The sequence below is a fragment of the Palaemon carinicauda genome, chromosome 43 (genome assembly GCF_036898095.1).
Source record: "Palaemon carinicauda isolate YSFRI2023 chromosome 43, ASM3689809v2, whole genome shotgun sequence".
Classification (NCBI taxonomy): domain Eukaryota; kingdom Metazoa; phylum Arthropoda; class Malacostraca; order Decapoda; family Palaemonidae; genus Palaemon; species Palaemon carinicauda.
In genome coordinates, this window is record NC_090767.1 from 3,834,587 (window position 1) to 3,853,796 (window position 19,210).

Below are 19,210 nucleotides of genomic sequence, written 5' to 3' on the forward strand. Positions count from 1 at the left end.
CCATAGCCATAAATGTAGCCTTAGCCGTAGCCAAAGACGTAGCCGTAGCCATAGCTGTAGCCGTGGACATAGATATAGACATAGCCACAGCCATAGACATAGACATAGACATAGATATAGACATAGCCATGGTATATATAGCCATAGACATAGACATAGCCATAGCCGAAGCCATAGACATTACCCTAGCCTTAGCCATTGCCATAGACAAATCCATAAAGATAGACATAGCCCTAGACATACCCAATGACATAGCCATAGCCATAGCCAAAACCATAGACATTACCATAGACATAGACATAGCCTTAGCCATAGCCATAGACATAGACATAGCCAAAGCTATAGCCACACATACATAGCCATAGACATAAACATAGACATAGCCATAGCCATAGCCATAGCCATAGCCATAGCCATACACATTGCCATTGCCATAGCCGTAGAAATAGATATAAACATAGACATGGACATGGCCATGGCCATGGCTATAGACATAGACATACCCATAGCCATAGACATAGCCATAGCCATAGACAGCCATAATCATAGACTTAGCCATAGCCTTAGCCTTAGTCATAGCCATACACATAGAAATAGACATAGCCATAGCAGTAGCTATAGCCATAGACATAGATATAGACGTAGTCGTAGTCGTAGATGTAGGCATAGCCATAGATAGAGTCGTAGTCGTAGTCGTAGATATAGGCATAGCCATAGCCATAGCCATAGCCATACACAAAGACATAGCCATAGCTGTAGCCACATAGACATAGCCATACACATAAACATAGACATAGCCATAGCCATAGCAATAGACATAGACATAGACTTAGCCAGAACCAGAGCCATAGCCATAGTCATAGACAGAGACAAACACATAGCCTTAGCCGTAGCCTTATCCATAGACAGAGCCATAGCCATAGCCATAGACATAGACTTAGACATAGCCAGAGCCATAAACATGAACATAGCCATAGCCATAGCCATAGACATAGCCATAGGCATAGACATAGCCATATCCATAGGCATAGATATAGCCATAGCCATAGACATGGCCATAGCCAGAGCCATAGCCATAGCCATAGATGATGCCATGGCCATAGCCGTAGCCGTAGCCGTAGCCGAGGACGTAGCCTTATCCGTAGCTCTAGCCATACACATAGACATAGCCATAGCCATAGCTATGGTATATATAGCCATAGCCATAGCCATAGCAATAGCCATAGCCATAGACATTGCCATAGCCATAGTCATAGCCCTAGCCATAGATATAGACATAAACATAGACATGGACATGGGCATGGCCATGGCTATAGACATAGACATACCCATAGCCATAGCCTTAGATATAGCCATAGCCATAGACAGCTATAACCATAGACTTAGCCATAGCCTTAGCCTTAGTCATAGCCATACACAGAAATAGACATAGCCATAGCCATAGCTATAGCCATAGACATAGCTATAGACGTATCCGTAGCCGTAGATGTAGGCATAGCCGTAGCCATAGCCATTGCCATAGTCATAGCCATAGCCATAGCCGTAGCCACATAGACATAGCCATAGACATAAACATAGACATAGCCATAGCCATAGCCATAGACATACACATAGACATAACCCGAGCAAGAGCCATAGTCATAGCCATAGTCATAGACATAGACGTACATATAGCCAGAGCCGTAGCCATAGCCATAGACAGAGTCATAGCCATAGTCATAGCCATAGACATAGCCATAGACATATCCTTAGCCATATCAATGGACATAGACATAGCCATAGCCATACACAGACATAGCCATAGCCATAGCTATAGCCAAAGCCATAGACATAGCCATAGCCATAGCCATAGCCATAGCCATAGACATAGACATAGACATAAACTTAGACATAGACATAGACTTAGTCATAGCCATAGCTATAGCCATAGACATAGACATAGTCGTGGACATAAATATAGACCTAGCCATAGCCATAGCCATGGTAGACATAGACATAGCCATAGTCATAGACATAGACATGGCCATAGACATAGCCTTAGCCATAGCAATGGACATAGACATAGCCATAGCCATAGACAGACATAGCCATAGCCATAGCCATAGCCAAAGCCATAGACATAGCCATAGCCATAGCCAAAGCCATAGACATAGCCATAGCCATAGATACAGCCATAGGCAAAGACATAGCCATAGCCATAGACATAGACATAAACTTAGACATAGACATAGATATAGCCAGAGCCAGAGCCATAGCCATAGCCATAGATATAGATATAGCCATAGACATAGCCATAGACAAAGCCATAGCCAGAGACTTAGCCGTAGCCGTAGATGTCGCCGTTGCTATTGCCATCGCCTTTTCCGAAGCCTTAGCCATAGCCATGGACGTGGACGTGGACGTAGCCATGGCCATAGCCATAGCCATAGCCATAGACATAGACATGGACATGGACATGTCCATGGGTATAGACATAAACATAGCCATAACCATAGCCATAGCCATAGACATAGACATAGACATAACTATAGCCATAGCATTTTAAATAGACATAGCCATAGCCATAGCCATAGCCATAGCCATAGATATACATATATATAGACATAGCCATAGCCATAGCTATAGCCATAGACAGACAGAGAAGTAGCCATAGCCTTAGCCATAGCTGAAGACATAGAAATAGCCATAGCTGAAAACATAGACATAGCCATAGCCATAGCTATAGACAGAGCAATAGCCCTAGCCATAGCCATACACATAGCCAAAGCCATAGCCATAGACATAGACATAGACATACCCATAACCATATACATAGCCATAATCATAGCCATAGCCATAGCCATAGCATCCAGAGCCATAGCTATAGCCATAGACATAGACATAGACAGCCAGAGCCATAGCCATTGACATAGCCATACACATAGACATAGATATAGCCATAGACATAGACATAGCCATAGACATAGACATAGCCATAGATATAGACCGAGCTATAGCCATAGCCATAGCCATAGACACACACATAGCCAGAGCTATAGCCATAGTCATAGCCATAGCCATAGCAATAGACATAGACAGAGACATAGCCATAGTCATACACATAGCCATAGACATAGCCATAGCTATAGCCAATGACGTAGCCATAGCCATAGCCATAGATGTGGCCGTAGCCGTAGCCGTAGCCATAGCCATATGATGTAGCCGTAGCCGTAGCTGTAGCTTTATCCGTAGCCATAGACATAGACATAGACATATATATAGCCATTGTCATAGCCAGAGACATGGCCATAGCCATAGCCATAGCCATAGACATAGCCAGAGCCATAGTCATAAATGTAGCCTTAGCCGTAGCCAAAGACGTAGCCGTAGCCATAGCTGTAGCTGTGGACATAGATATAGACATAGCCACAGCCATAGACATAGACAGAGACATAGATATAGACATAGCCATGGTATATATAGCCATAGACATAGACATAGCCATAGACATTACCCTAGCCTTAGCCATTGCCATAGCTAAATCCATAGAGATAGACTAGCCATAGACATACCCAGTGACATAGCCATAGCCAAAACCATAGACATTGCCATAGACATAGACATAGCCTTAGCCATAGCCATAGACATAGACATAGCCAAAGCTATTGCCACACAGACATAGCCATAGACATAAACATAGACATAGCCATAGCCATAGCCATAGTCATAGACATTGCCATTGCCATAGCCATAGACATAGATATAAACATAGACATGAACATGGCCATGGCCATGGCTATAGACATAGACATACCCATAGCCATTGACATAGCCATAGCCATAGACAGCCATAATCATAGACTTAGCCATAGCCTTAGCCTTAGTCATAGCCATACACATAGAAATAGACATAGCCATAGCCTTAGCTATAGCCATAGACATAGCTATAGACGTAGCCGTAGCCGTAGATGTAGGCATAGCCGTAGCCATAGCCATTGCCATAGTCATAGCCATGGGCATAGCCATAGCCGTAGCCACATAGACATAGCCATAGGCATAAACATAGACATAGCCATAGCCATAGCCATACACATACACATAGACATAACCCGAGCCAGAGCCATAGCCATAGCCATAGTCATAGACATAGACATACATATAGCCCTAGCCGTAGCCATAGCCATAGACAGAGTCATAGCCATAGTCATAGCCATAGACAGAGACATAGACATAGCAATAGCCATACACATGAACATAACCATAGCCATAGCCATTCACATAGCCATAGCCATAGCCATAGACATAGACATAGCCATAGCCATAACCATAGACATAGCCATAATCATAGCCATAGCCATAACCATAGCATCCAGAGCCATAGCTATAGCCATAGACATAGACATAGACAGCCAGAGCCATAGCCATTGACATAGCCATACACATAGACATAGATATAGCCATAGACATAGACATAGCCATAGATATAGACCGAGCTATAGCCATAGCCATAGCCATAGCCATAGACACACACATAGCCAGAGCTATAGCCATAGTCATAGCCATAGCCATAGCAATAGACATAGACAGAGACATAGCCATAGTCATAGACATAGCCATAGACATAGCCATAGCTATAGCCATTGACGTAGCCATAGCCATAGCCATAGATGTAGCCGTAGCCGTAGCCGTAGCCATAGCCATATGATGTAGCCGTAGCCGTAGCTGTAGCTTTATCCGTAGCCATAGACATAGACATAGACATATATATAGCCAGTGCCATAGCCATAGACATGGTGTAATATTATTGCTATATATTTCTAAATTATTTAAGTTTTATAGATGTATAAGGTTAAATATACTGTAGACTTATTGTTTACTAGTTTGTCTTTTCACTGGTTTTGTTAGTGTTTATAATGGACTAACGGCTGTTTATATTTTCAAGTGGTGCGGATTACGTGGCTGCGCTCCTGCGTGAACGGAGTTTTGGAGGGGCTTTTTTTGAGGATGGTTCCTCAGTGTGTTTCTGAGCCTCCAACATTGAAGGGCACGACATTTGCTACTGGATTATATTTACTCCTCGCCGTTGCAGAGCTACAGTGTGAAGCTATTTAGCTTTTTGGATATCCTTTCTCTGCAGCAAGGACCCAGATCGTCTTAACATTTTGTGCACTGCCCTTGGTTCAGTAAAAGCCAAGGGGACCTCTCTGTCCCAAGGTAATAATATTTATACCTGCTTAAATATCGTCATCACGACCGTTGATAGTCAGCTGACGTCATTAGTGGAGCTTGTGAAAGCCTTTCAATCACACCAGTCATCGTCAATTTGATAGGGATATTTAGTTTGTATTTGTTAGGATGTTCTCACTTTTCGTTGGCCTTCTCCTTTCTGGACCCTCTCTCCATTTAGTATGCATGTGTTGATGATCTTTCTGTAATCGTGTAATTGTTTTCTTTTACAGGGAGTTAAGATTGAGTGTGTATCATTTATTATTGTATTATTGTGGTTCAGGTGTTATTTCTGTCTTGTTATTATGTATTAAAATTAAGGAAATTTTTGTGGTATTTTCTTTGTCCCCTTGAGTTGACTTTGCACTCGTATTGATGTTTGGTTACTATTCCACCTTTAGTGGACTTAGTACTGTAGGATGGTGAATACTATTTGATAAGTGTAGTGTTTTAAGTGGTGGTCAAAGCCAGCCATCACAATGGCCATAGCCATAGCCATAGCCATAGACATAGCCATAGCCATAGCCATAAATGTAGCCTTAGCCGTAGCCAAAGACGTAGCCGTAGCCATAGCTGTAGCCGTGGACATAGATATAGACATAGCCACAGCCATAGACATAGACATAGACATAGATATAGACATAGCCATGGTATATATAGCCATAGACATAGACATAGCCATAGCCGATGCCATAGACATTACCCTAGCCTTAGCCATTGCCATAGACAAATCCATAAAGATAGACATAGCCCTAGACATACCCAATGACATAGCCATAGCCATAGCCAAAACCATAGACATTACCATAGACATAGACATAGCCTTAGCCATAGCCATAGACATAGACATAGCCAAAGCTATAGCCACACATACATAGCCATAGACATAAACATAGACATAGCCATAGCCATAGCCATAGCCATAGCCATAGCCATACACATTGCCATTGCCATAGCCATAGAAATAGATATAAACATAGACATGGACATGGCCATGGCCATGGCTATAGACATAGACATACCCATAGCCATAGACATAGCCATAGCCATAGACAGCCATAATCATAGACTTAGCCATAGCCTTAGCCTTAGTCATAGCCATACACATAGAAATAGACATAGCCATAGCAGTAGCTATAGCCATAGACATAGATATAGACGTAGTCGTAGTCGTAGATGTAGGCATAGCCATAGATAGAGACGTAGTCGTAGTCGTAGATATAGGCATAGCCATAGCCATAGCCATAGCCATACACAAAGACATAGCCATAGCTGTAGCCACATAGACATAGCCATACACATAAACATAGACATAGCCATAGCCATAGCAATAGACATAGACATAGACTTAGCCAGAACCAGAGCCATAGCCATAGTCATAGACAGAGACAAACACATAGCCTTAGCCGTAGCCTTATCCATAGACAGAGCCATAGCCATAGCCATAGACATAGACTTAGACATAGCCAGAGCCATAAACATGAACATAGCCATAGCCATAGCCATAGACATAGCCATAGGCATAGACATAGCCATATCCATAGGCATAGATATAGCCATAGCCATAGACATGGCCATAGCCAGAGCCATAGCCATAGCCATAGATGATGCCATGGCCATAGCCGTAGCCGTAGCCGTAGCCGAGGACGTAGCCTTATCCGTAGCTCTAGCCATACACATAGACATAGCCATAGCCATAGCTATGGTATATATAGCCATAGCCATAGCCATAGCAATAGCCATAGCCATAGACATTGCCATAGCCATAGTCATAGCCCTAGCCATAGATATAGACATAAACATAGACATGGACATGGGCATGGCCATGGCTATAGACATAGACATACCCATAGCCATAGCCTTAGATATAGCCATAGCCATAGACAGCTATAACCATAGACTTAGCCATAGCCTTAGCCTTAGTCATAGCCATACACAGAAATAGACATAGCCATAGCCATAGCTATAGCCATAGACATAGCTATAGACGTATCCGTAGCCGTAGATGTAGGCATAGCCGTAGCCATAGCCATTGCCATAGTCATAGCCATAGCCATAGCCGTAGCCACATAGACATAGCCATAGACATAAACATAGACATAGCCATAGCCATAGCCATAGACATACACATAGACATAACCCGAGCCAGAGCCATAGTCATAGCCATAGTCATAGACATAGACGTACATATAGCCATAGCCGTAGCCATAGCCATAGACAGAGTCATAGCCATAGTCATAGCCATAGACAGAGACATAGACATAGCAATAGCCATAAACATGAACATAGCCATAGCCATAGCCATACACATAGCCATAGCCATAGCCATAGACATAGACATAGCCATAGCCATAACCATAGACATAGCCATAATCATAGTCATAGCCATAGCCATAGCATCCAGAGCCATAGCTATAGCCATAGACATAGACATAGACAGCCAGAGCCATAGCCATTGACATAGCCATACACATAGACATAGATATAGCCATAGACATAGACATAGCCATAGTTATAGACCGAGCTATAGCCATAGCCATAGCCATAGCCATAGACACACACATAGCCAGAGCTATAGCCATAGTCATACCCATAGCCATAGCAATAGACATAGACAGAGACATAGCCATAGTTATAAACATAGCCATAGACATAGCCATAGCTATAGCCAATGACGTAGCCATAGCCATAGCCAAAGATGTAGCCGTAGCCGTAGCCGTAGCCATAGCCATATGATGTAGCCGTAGCCGTAGCTGTAGCTTTATCCGTAGCCATAGACATAGACATAGACATATATATAGCCAGTGCCATAGTCATAGACATGGCCATAGCCATAGCCATAGCCATAGACATAGCCATAGCCATAGCCATAAATGTAGCCTTAGCCGTAGCCAAAGACGTAGCCGTAGCCATAGCTGTAGCCGTGGACATAGATATAGACATAGCCACAGCCATAGAAATAGACATAGACATAGACATAGCCATAGCCATAGCCATAGACATTACCCTAGCCTTAGCCATTGCCATAGCCAAATCCATAGAGATAGACATAGCCATAGACATACCCAATGACATAGCCATAGCCAAAACCATAGACATTGCCATAGACATAGACATAGCCTTAGCCATAGCCATAGACATAGACATAGCCAAAGCTATAGCCACACACACATAGCCATAGACATAAACATGGACATAGCCATAGCCATAGCCATAGCCATAGACCGTGCGACGACGTTTGAGTGTAAGACAAATAAGCGCCGGCAAATGAGCGCCGACGTATGAGCGCAAGACACTTAAGCGCAGTAACATTTGAGCGCTGACAGTTGAGCGCCAATCTCTCTCACCTCTCTCTCTCTCTCTCTCTCTCTCTCTCTCTCTCTCTCTCTCTCCAATGTTAAATATAATTACAGTCGTTTGGTTATTAACATTAAAACTTGGAATTATCCCTTTTAGGAAATATAAACAAAACTCTTAGGAATGTAAACAAAACTTTCTTAAAGGGATATTACTTGAATATATTTATTTCTTGAAACCCACGGTATGGAGAAGCTAACATCTACCAAAGGAAAAGTAAATTTATTACACCAAGGCTATGTTTACAGACTCCACAGAGTGCTGAAGAGTGGGAAAGAATCTTGGCGCTGTGTAATAGGAACGTGCAAAGGAAGAATATACGTTTGTGGAGATGAATGCACATCTGCCAGTGATCACAACCATGTGCCGGATCCTGCAAAGTCAGCTGCTAGCTTATCTATAATGAGGCTTCGTGAAAGGGCCGCAACATCAAATGATCCACCAAGACGAATCATTCAAGAGACCCAGCTTAATTTGCAACCTGAAGCAGTTGCTCTTCTTCCAAAATATCATTCCCTTCAGCGAACAGTACAAAGAAAAAGGAAATGCGAAGGACTGCCTATCTCGGCTCCAAGTGACATAAGTGAAATAGACATACCTCAAGAACTTGTTTATACATACACTGGAGAAAATTTCCTTGCATATGACTCTGGGATTGAAGACCCTGATCGCTATTTTATATTTGCAACGTCTGAAAACTTGAGGAGGATTAAGGAAAATAAGCATTGGATGGGAGATAGGACATTTAAGATAGCTCCTCAGCTATTTTATCAGCTATATGTGATTCACATTCAGTATAAAGGAAACGTCCTTCCAATGGTTTATATGCTCCTTCAGAGAAAGTCCGAAGAACTATATCGTCGTGCTCTGCTTCAAATATAATGCATAGATAACGAGATTGCTCCAGTTTCCATTTCCTGCGACTATGAGAAAGCGTTTCATAATGCTTTTCTTTCCATTTTTAATAACGCTGAGGTGTTAGGGTGTTTTTTCCATTTATCGCAAGCCGTTTGGCGAAAAATTCAAGATTTAGGTTTGAACGACTTATACTGTGGCAGTGAAGAAGTACGAAAATACACAAAAATGCTGGTGGCCTTAGCATTCGTTCCTCCCAATGAAATAGTAAATGTTTTTGAATTATTACAAGATGTAGTTCCTGATGAGTTAGATGATCTAGTACTATATTTTGAAGATACTTGGATAGGTAGACCTTGCAGGAGAGGGAGAAGAAATGCAATGTTCCCTCCAAGTGTTTGGAGTGTATATGAACGTGTTCTTAGTGAACTTCCACGTACCAATAATTCATTAGAAGGGTGGCATCGGGCAATACAGATGTCCGTAGGTCATATGCATCCTACAATTTACAAATGTGTTAATATTTTAAAACTAGAACAAAATCATACAGCAAATAAAGTGATCCGGATAGATTCGGGGCAAGACATTGGAAAAAACACTAAATATGTAAGAGTCAATAAAGCAATATCTAGAATTGTTAGTGAATATTCTTCAACAGAACCAATAGAATATCTCCGGTCAATATCTTTTACTATATTTCATGTTAATTACTTGTAATAAATGAATGAGTGTCCCATATTGAATAATTGTGTTTATTATCCCTAATTGTTTTTATTTATATTTTATGGTAATTCATAACAAAGTAAGATTGTTCAAAATTGTTCAAATTTTAGAAAAAATTGTTCAAAATTGTTTAACAAGCTTCGAAATGTTAACGATAATATATCAAACGATTGTAATAGCCAAACACGAATACTGAGAGAGAAAGAGAGAAAGAGTTTGATGAAATGTTTACTTTTCCTAAATGGAATGATTTTCACGATGGTTACTACACGACTGTAATAACCATGCAACAAATATGGAGAGAAAGGGTTGAATTTATGGCGCTCAAATGTCGGCGCTCATATGTTATTGCGCTCAACTGTCTTGCGCTAAATTGTCGGCGCTTATTTGACGGCGCTCATTAGTCTTGCGCTCAAATGTCGGCCAACCGCCATAGACATTGCCATTGCCATAGCCATAGACATAGATATAAACATAGACATGGACATGGCCATGGCCATGGCTATAGACATAGACATACCCATAGCCATAGACATAGCCATAGCCATAGACAGCCATAATCATAGACTTAGCCATAGCCTTAACCTTAGTCATAGCTATACACATAGAAATAGACATAGCCATAGCAGTAGCTATAGCCATAGACATAGATATAGACGTAGTCGTAGTCGTAGATGTAGGCATAGCCATAGATATAGACGTAGTCGTAGTCATAGATTAAGGCATAGCCATAGCCATAGCCATAGCCATACACAAAGATGTACCCATAGCTGTAGCCACATAGACATAGCCATACACATAAACATAGACAAAGCCATAGCCATAGCAATAGACATAGACATAGACAGAGCCAGAACCAGAGCCATAGCCATAGCCATAGTTATAGACAGAGACAAACACATAGCCTTAGCCATAGCCTTATCCATAGACAGAGCCATAGCCATAGCCATAGCCATAGACATAGACTTAGACATAGCCATAGCCATAAACATGAACATAGCCATAGCCATAGCCATAGCCATAGACATAGCCATAGGCATAGACATAGCCATATCCATAGGCATAGACATAGCCATAGCCATAGACATGGCCATAACCAGAGCCATAGCCATAGCCATAGATGATGCCATGGCCATAGCCGTAGCCGTAACCGTAGCCGAGGACGTAGCCTTATCCGTAGCTCTAGCCATACACATAGACATAGCCAGAGCCATAGCTATGGTATACATAGCCATAGCCATAGCCATAGCCATAGACATTGCCATAGCCATAGTCATAGCCCTAGCCATAGATATAGACATAAACATAGACATGGACATGGGCATGGCCATGGCTATAGACATAGACATACCCATAGCCATAGCCTTAGATATAGCCATAGCCATAGACAGCCATAACCATAGACTTAGCCATAGACTTAGCCTTAGCCATAGCCATACACAGAAATAGACATAGCCATAGCCATAGCTATAGCCATAGACATAGCTATAGACGTAGCCGTAGCCGTATATGTAGGCATAGCCTTAGCCATAGCCATTGCCATAGTCATAGCCATAGGCATAGCCATAGCCGTAGCCACATAGACATAGCCATAGACATAAACATAGACATAGCCATAGCCATAGCCATAGACATACACATAGACATAACCCGAGCCAGAGCCATAGCCATAGCCATAGTCATAGACAGACATACATATAGCCATAGCCGTAGCCATAGCCATAGACAGAGTCATAGCCATAGTCATAGCCATAGACAGAGACATAGACATAGCAATAGCCATAAACATGAACATAGCCATAGCCATAGCCATAGACATAGGCATAGACATAGCCATAGCTATAGACATGGCCATAGCCAGAGCCATAGCCATAGCCTTAGATGACGTCATGGCCATAGCCGTAGCCGTAGCCGTAGCCATAGCCAAGGACAGAGCCCTAACAGTAGACGTAGCCATAGCCATAGCCGTAGCTGTAGACATAGACATAGACATAGCCATAGCCATAGCCCTGGTAGATATAGACATAGCCATAGCCAGACCCATAGCCATAGACATAGCTATAGTCATACCCATAAACATAGCCATAGCCATAGCCATATCCAGAGCCAGAGCCATAGACATAGACTTAGCCATAGACATAGAGACATACACATAGCCATAGACATAGACATATGTATATCCATGTCTATAGATATAGAGATAGCCATACACATATCCATACCCATCGACAGAGCCATAGACATAGCCATAGATATAGACATAGCCATAGCCATAGCCATAACCATATCCATAGACATAGACATAGCCATAGACATAGAAATAGCCATAGCCATAGACATAGACATAGCCATAGCCATAGCCAAAGACAGTTATAGCCATATAAATAGACATAGACATAGCCATAGCCAAAGCCATAGACAGGGCCAGAGCTATAGCCATAGCCATATATGTAGCCAGAGCCGTAGCCGTAGCCGTAGCTCTAGCCGTAGCCAAGGACGTTGCCTAAGCTGTAACCTTAGCCATAGTCATAGCCCTGGTCGTAGCTGTAGCCTAACTGTAGAAATAGACATCGATATTGACATAGCCATAGCCATAGACATACACATAGCCATAGCCATAGCCTTAGACATAGTGATAGCCATGGACATAACAATAGCCATAGACAGAGACATTGCCATAGCCATAGCCATAGCCATAGTTATAGACATAGACATAGATATAGCCATAGCATAGCCATTGATGTAGCCGTAGGGGTAGCTGTAACCATAGCCATAGCCATACCCATGGTAGACATAGACATAGCCATAGCCATAAACATATCCATAGCCAGAGCCATAGTCATAGACATACACACATAGAAATTACCATAACCATAAACATAGCCATAGCCATAGCCACAGACATAGCCATAGACATAAACATAGCCATAGCCATAGCCATAGATATTGACATTGACAGAGCCATAGCCATAGCCATAGACATAGACATAGCCATAGCCATAGCCATAGACAGACAAAGACATAGCCATAGCCATAGTCATAGCCATAGCCATAGCCCTAGACATAGCCATAGCCATAAAAATAGGCATAGACTTAGCCACAGCCATAGCAACATATATGGTCATAGCCATTGGCATAGCCATAGATGTAGCCATAGGTGTAGCCATAGACATAGACATAGACATAGCCTTAGCCATAGCCATAGACTTAGACATAGCAATAGCCATACCCATAGCCATAGCACAAGACATAGCCATAGCCAGAGATTTAGCAATTGCCATAGCCATAGCCAAAGACATAGATATAGCCAGAGCCAAAGACTTAGATATGGCCATAACTATAGCCATAGCCATAGCCATAGCCCTAAACAAAGACATAGCCATAGCCCTAGCCATAGACATAGATAAAGCCATAGCCTGAGATATATCCATACCCGGGGTAGACATAGACATAGCCTTAGCCAGAGCCAGAGCCATAGACATACCCATAGCAATAGCCATAGACATAGACATAGCCATAGTCATAGCCATAGCCATAGCCATAGACATAGACATGAACATAGCCATAGCCTTGGACTTAACGATAGCCATAGACATAGCCATAGCCATACACATAGACATTGCCATAGCCATAGCCATAGCCATAACTATAGACATAGACATAGACATAGCCATAGACATAGACATAGCATAGCCATTGACGTAGCCGTAGCCGTAGCTGTAGTCGTAGCCATAGCCATAGCCATAGATATAGCCATAGAAGTAGCTGTAGCCATAGACGTAGCCAGAGACATAGACATAGACATACACATAAACAAGGCCATAGCCATAGCCATAGCCATAGACATAGCCATAGCTGTAGCCATAGCCGTAGCCTTATACGTAACCATAGTGGTAGCTGTAGCCGTAGCCATAGACATAGACATAGACATAGCCATAGCCATGGTATACATAGCCACAGACATAGACATAGACATAGCCATAGACTAAGTTATAGATATAGCCATAGACATAGACATAGACATAGCAATAGGCATAGACAGACATAGCCATAGACATAGACATAGCCATAACCATAGCCATAGACATAGACATAGCCATAGCCATAGAAATAACCATAGACATAGACATAGCCATAGCTATAGCCATAGCTGAAGCCATAGCCATAGCCATAGACATAGACATAGTCTTAGACATAGATATAGACCTAGCCATAGCCATAGCCATGGTAGACATAGACAGAGACCTAGCCATAGTCATAGACATAGACATAGCCATAGATATAGGCATAGATATAGCCACAGACATAGTCATAGCCATAGCCAGAGACATATACATAGCCATTGCCTTAGCCATAGACAGACATAGCCATAGCCATAGCCATAGCCATATAAAAAGTCATAGCCATAGCCATAGAGAGACAGACAGACATAAACATAGACATAGCCATAGCCAAAGATATAGCCATAAACATAGCCATAGCCATAGACATAGACATAGCCATAGCCATAGCCATACCCATAGAAATAGACATAGCCATAGCCATGATAGACATATACATAGACATAGCCATAGCCATATCCAGCAGCCATAAACATAGCTATAGCCATAGCCATTGCCATTGCCATTGCCATAGCCATAGCCATAGCCAAAGCCAAACAGACATAGCCATAGCCATAGACATACACATAGATATAGCCAGAGCCAAGGCCATAGCTATAGCCATACCCATAGATATAGCCATAGACATAGACATAGACAAAGCCATAGCCAGAGACGTAGCCGTAGCCGTAGATGTCGCCATCGCCATTGCCATCGTCGTTGCCGAAGCCATAGCTGTAGCCATGGACGTGGACGTGGACGTAGCCATGGCCATAGCCATAGCCAGAGACATAGACATTGACATAACCATAGCCATAGCATTATTCTTAGACATTCCCAGAGCCATAGCCAGTGCCATAGTAAGACATAGACATAGACATAGCCTTAGCCATAGCCATAGCTGCAGACATAGACATAGCCATAGCCATAGTCATAGACAGAGCAATAGCCCTAGCAATAGCCATACTCATAGCAATAGCCATAGCCAAAGCCATAGCCATAGCATCCATAGCCATAGACATAGACATAGCCATAGCCATAGCCATAGCCATAGTCATAGACAGAGCAATAGCCCTAGCAATAGCCATACGCATAGCAATAGCCATAGCCAAAGCCATAGCCATAGCATCCATAGCCATAGACATAGCCATAGCCATAGCCATAGACATAGACTTAGCCATACACATAGACATAGACATAGCCATAGACATAGACATAGCCATAGACATAGACAGACCTATAGCCATAGCCATAACCATAGCCATAGACATACACATAGCCAGAGCTATAGCCATAGTCATAGCCATAGCCAAAGCCATAGACATAGACAGAGACATAGCCATAGTCATAGACCTAGCAATAGACATAGCCAAAGCCATAGCCAAAGACATAGCCATAGCCATAGCAATAGCCATAGACATAGCCATAGCCATAGCCATTGACGTAGCCATAGCTGAAGCCATAGATGTAGCCGTAGCCTTAGCCTTAGCCATAGCCATAGCCATAGCCAAAGCCATATGGTGTAGCCTTAGCTGTAGCCTTAGCCATAGCCATAGGCATAGCCATAGCCATAGCCATAGACATACACATAGACCTAGACATAGATATAGCCATAGCCATAGCAATAGACATGGCCATAGCCATAGCCATAGCCATATCCATAGACATTGCAATAGCCATAGCCATAGCTATAGCCATAGCCTTAGGTGTAGCCGTAGCCATAGATTTGGCCTTAGCCATAGCCGTAGCCATAGACATAGACATAGAAATAGCCACAGCCATAGACATAGACATAGACAGGCATGGTATACATAGCCATAGACATACACATAGACATAGCCATAGCCATTGCCCTAGCCTTAGCCATTGCCATAGCCAAAGCCATAGACATAGACATAGCGATAGCCATAGACATACCCATAGACATAGCCATAGCCATAACCATAGCCAAAGACATAGACATAGCCATAGCCATAGCCATGGTATACATAGCTATAGCCAAGGACATAGCCATAGCCATAACCATAGCCATAGACATGGACATGGCCATGGCCATGGCTATAGACATAGACATACCCATAGCCATAACCATAGACATAGCCATAGCGATAGAAAACCATAACCATATACTTAGCCATAGCCTTAGCCATAACTATAGCCATACACAGAAATAGACATAGCCATAGCCATAGCTATAGCCATAGACTTAGAGATAGACGTAGCCGTAGCCATAGACGTAGGTGTAGCCGTAGCCATAGACATAGCCATAGCCATAGATATAGCCATAGAAATAGACTTAACCATAACCATAGCCACATAGACATAGCCATAGACATAAACAGAAATAGCAATAGCCATAACCATAGACATAGACTTAGACATAGATAGAGCCAGAGCCATAGCCATAGCCATAGTCATAGACATAGACATACACATAACCATAGCCGTAGCCATAGCCATAGACAGAGCCATAGCCAAAGCCATTGCCATAGACATAGACATAGACATAGCCATAGCCATAGACATAAACACGAACATAGCCATAGCCATAGCCATAGCCATAGACATAGGCATAGGCATAGACATAGCCCTAGCCACAGCCATAGCCATAGATGACACCATGGCCATAGCTGTAGCCGTAGCTGTAGCCTTATCCGAGGGCTTAGCCTTAGCCGTAGCCAAAGCCATAGCCATAGATATAGACATAGACATAGACATAGCATCAGCCATAGACATAGCCATAATCATAGCCATAGCCATAGACATAGCCATAGCCATACCCATAAATATAGCCATAGCCATAGCTATAACCATATCCAGAGCCATAGCCATAGAACTGGACATAACCATAGACATAGCCTTAACCCTGGATAGGTACGGTGGGTCGTTTGCGACCCCGAGCGTCAAAAAAAAACAGGTTTTTCTCACGTGACTTACCCCTGTGACTGAATTTGTGGGTGATCGACCTGCAGGAGGTGTCTCCCCTACACGCTCTAGTAGTGTCCAGATGTGCATTGCTGTAGCTGTACTCCTTCCCCGATTTCTGAGACGTGTCGGGGTCGTTCGCGTCCGAGTTTACCCTTCTGAGGTAGTTTGCATAATTATCAAAGTTATTACGTATTATGAAATTGTCGTAGAATGGTGCAACTTGTATAGGTTATCAGTTGTGGAAAGTCTTGGTGGATTGTTTGGCTACCAGGTGCATGTTTTTTTTTTTAGTTAAAATGTCGTTCATCTCCACGAGGACCATTTTACCGCGAGTGCCCCTTTTTCATTTTTTTTTCATTTTTATGCCAAGTCATTTTTCCGTAAGATATTGCCAAATAGTGTCGTAAAACTTTTGCTTGTTTAGTGTTGGAAAGTGTGTCTAGATGATCTGGCTACCCATGCATGACTTTGTTTTTGTCAGATACGACGTAGTTATTGGTATATTGGGTATTTAACTGCGGTTACCAATTTCTGTTTTTTTTTCAATATTTGTAAAAATTACTACGTAGTAAGGAATTGCCGTATATTATTCATTTTTTTTTCATGTTTATGTGTTAGAAAGTGTGCCTTGATGGTTGGGCTAACACGTGCATGTCTTTTTTTTTATCTGAGATGTCGTATATTAGAATGTCGGGCATTTTACCGCGAGTGTCCCTTTTTAATTTTTTTCAATGTTTTTGCCAAGTCATTTTTCCGTAAGATATTGCGAAATAGTGTCGTAAAACTTTTGCTTTTTTAATGTTGGAAAGTGTGTCTAGATGATCTTGCTACCCATGCGTGATTTTGTTTTTGTCAGATACGACGTAGTTATTGGTATATTGGGTATTTAACTGCGGTTGCCAATTTCTGTTTTTTTTTCAATATTTGTAAAAATTTACTACGTAGTAAGGAATTGCCGTATATTATTGATTTTTTTTTCATGTTTATGTGTTAGAAAGTGTGCCTTGATGGTTGGGCTAACACGTGCATGTCTTTTTTTTTTATCTGAGATGCCGTATATTAGAATGTTGGGCATTTTTCCGCGAGTGCCCCTTTTTATTTGTTTTGCATTTTTTTGCTTAGTCATGTTACCGTAAGGAATTGGCAAGTAGTGTCGCAAAACTTATATTTTTATAGTGTTGGAAAGTGTTTCTAGATGATCTGGCTACCCATGCCTATTTTTTTTTTAGCCAGATATGGCGTATATATAAGATGTGTTCGATTTTCCTGTGATTGCCATTTTTTCGTTTTTTCCCATTTCTTTCAAAATTACTACGTACTAAGGAACTATCACAGAGTAATATTTCATTTATATGTTTATTTGTCGGAAAATATGCCTTGATGGTTTGCCTAGCACGTGGCTGAAATTTTTTTTTTCTGAAATGCCGTATATTAGAATGGGCATTTTTCCACGAGTGCCCCTTTTTATTTGTTTTGCATTTTTTTGCTTAGTCATGTTACCGTAAGGAATTTGCAAGTAGTGTCGCAAAACTTATTTTTTTATAGTTTTGGAAAGTGTTTCTAGATGATCTGGCTACCCATGCCTATCTTTTTTTTAGCCAGATATGGCGTATATATAGGTATGTGTTCGATTTTCCGGTGATTGCCATTTTTTCGTTTTTTCCCAATTCTTTCAAAATTACTACGTACTAAGGAACTATCACAGAGTAATGATTCCTCTAGATGTTTATTTGTCGGAAAATTTTGTTTACTTTTTTTTTGATTGAATATCATCAAATTTTTTTAGCTAAAATATTGTTTTACATTTTTTTTTTCGATTTTATTTCCCTTCAAAAAAAATTTTTTGTGTCAGAATTTTAATTTTATAGTCGTAAAATAATCAACAATTATCCAGCAACCCACCATACAATTTTTATGCATATCCAATAATAATTAGATTAGTAAATAACACCTTGAAATTGACATACCCTTCCTACATTTCAAGTGGCAGATTAGGGAGTCTGAGTCAGTGTGGTTGGCGGCCATTTTGTGGACATATCCGA

The 19,210-nt window shown here is 41.7% G+C and overlaps 3 protein-coding genes across 3 annotated transcripts; all 3 read right to left on the reverse strand.

Annotated features, from left to right (window-relative positions):
• Positions 1-10,726: 10,726 nt before the first annotated feature.
• On the reverse strand, positions 10,727-12,580 carry LOC137633673 (keratin-associated protein 21-1-like). The gene is made up of 2 exons (XM_068365921.1): positions 12,363-12,580; positions 10,727-10,910 (listed from the first exon to the last, which is right to left on the reverse strand). Exons 1-2 carry the CDS (start codon positions 12,578-12,580, stop codon positions 10,727-10,729), a joined length of 402 nt encoding a protein of 133 aa, XP_068222022.1.
• Positions 12,581-12,666: 86 nt separating this feature from the next.
• LOC137633675 (antifreeze protein Maxi-like) lies at positions 12,667-15,057 on the reverse strand. Its single transcript, XM_068365922.1, has 3 exons — positions 14,826-15,057; positions 13,390-13,786; positions 12,667-12,898 (listed from the first exon to the last, which is right to left on the reverse strand). The coding sequence occupies exons 1-3, from the start codon at positions 15,055-15,057 to the stop codon at positions 12,667-12,669; spliced, it is 861 nt and encodes a 286-aa protein (XP_068222023.1).
• Positions 15,058-15,725: 668 nt separating this feature from the next.
• LOC137633676 (keratin-associated protein 21-1-like) lies at positions 15,726-16,378 on the reverse strand. The gene is made up of 2 exons (XM_068365923.1): positions 16,158-16,378; positions 15,726-15,834 (listed from the first exon to the last, which is right to left on the reverse strand). Exons 1-2 carry the CDS (start codon positions 16,376-16,378, stop codon positions 15,726-15,728), a joined length of 330 nt encoding a protein of 109 aa, XP_068222024.1.
• Between the last annotated feature and the right edge of the window lie 2,832 nt (positions 16,379-19,210).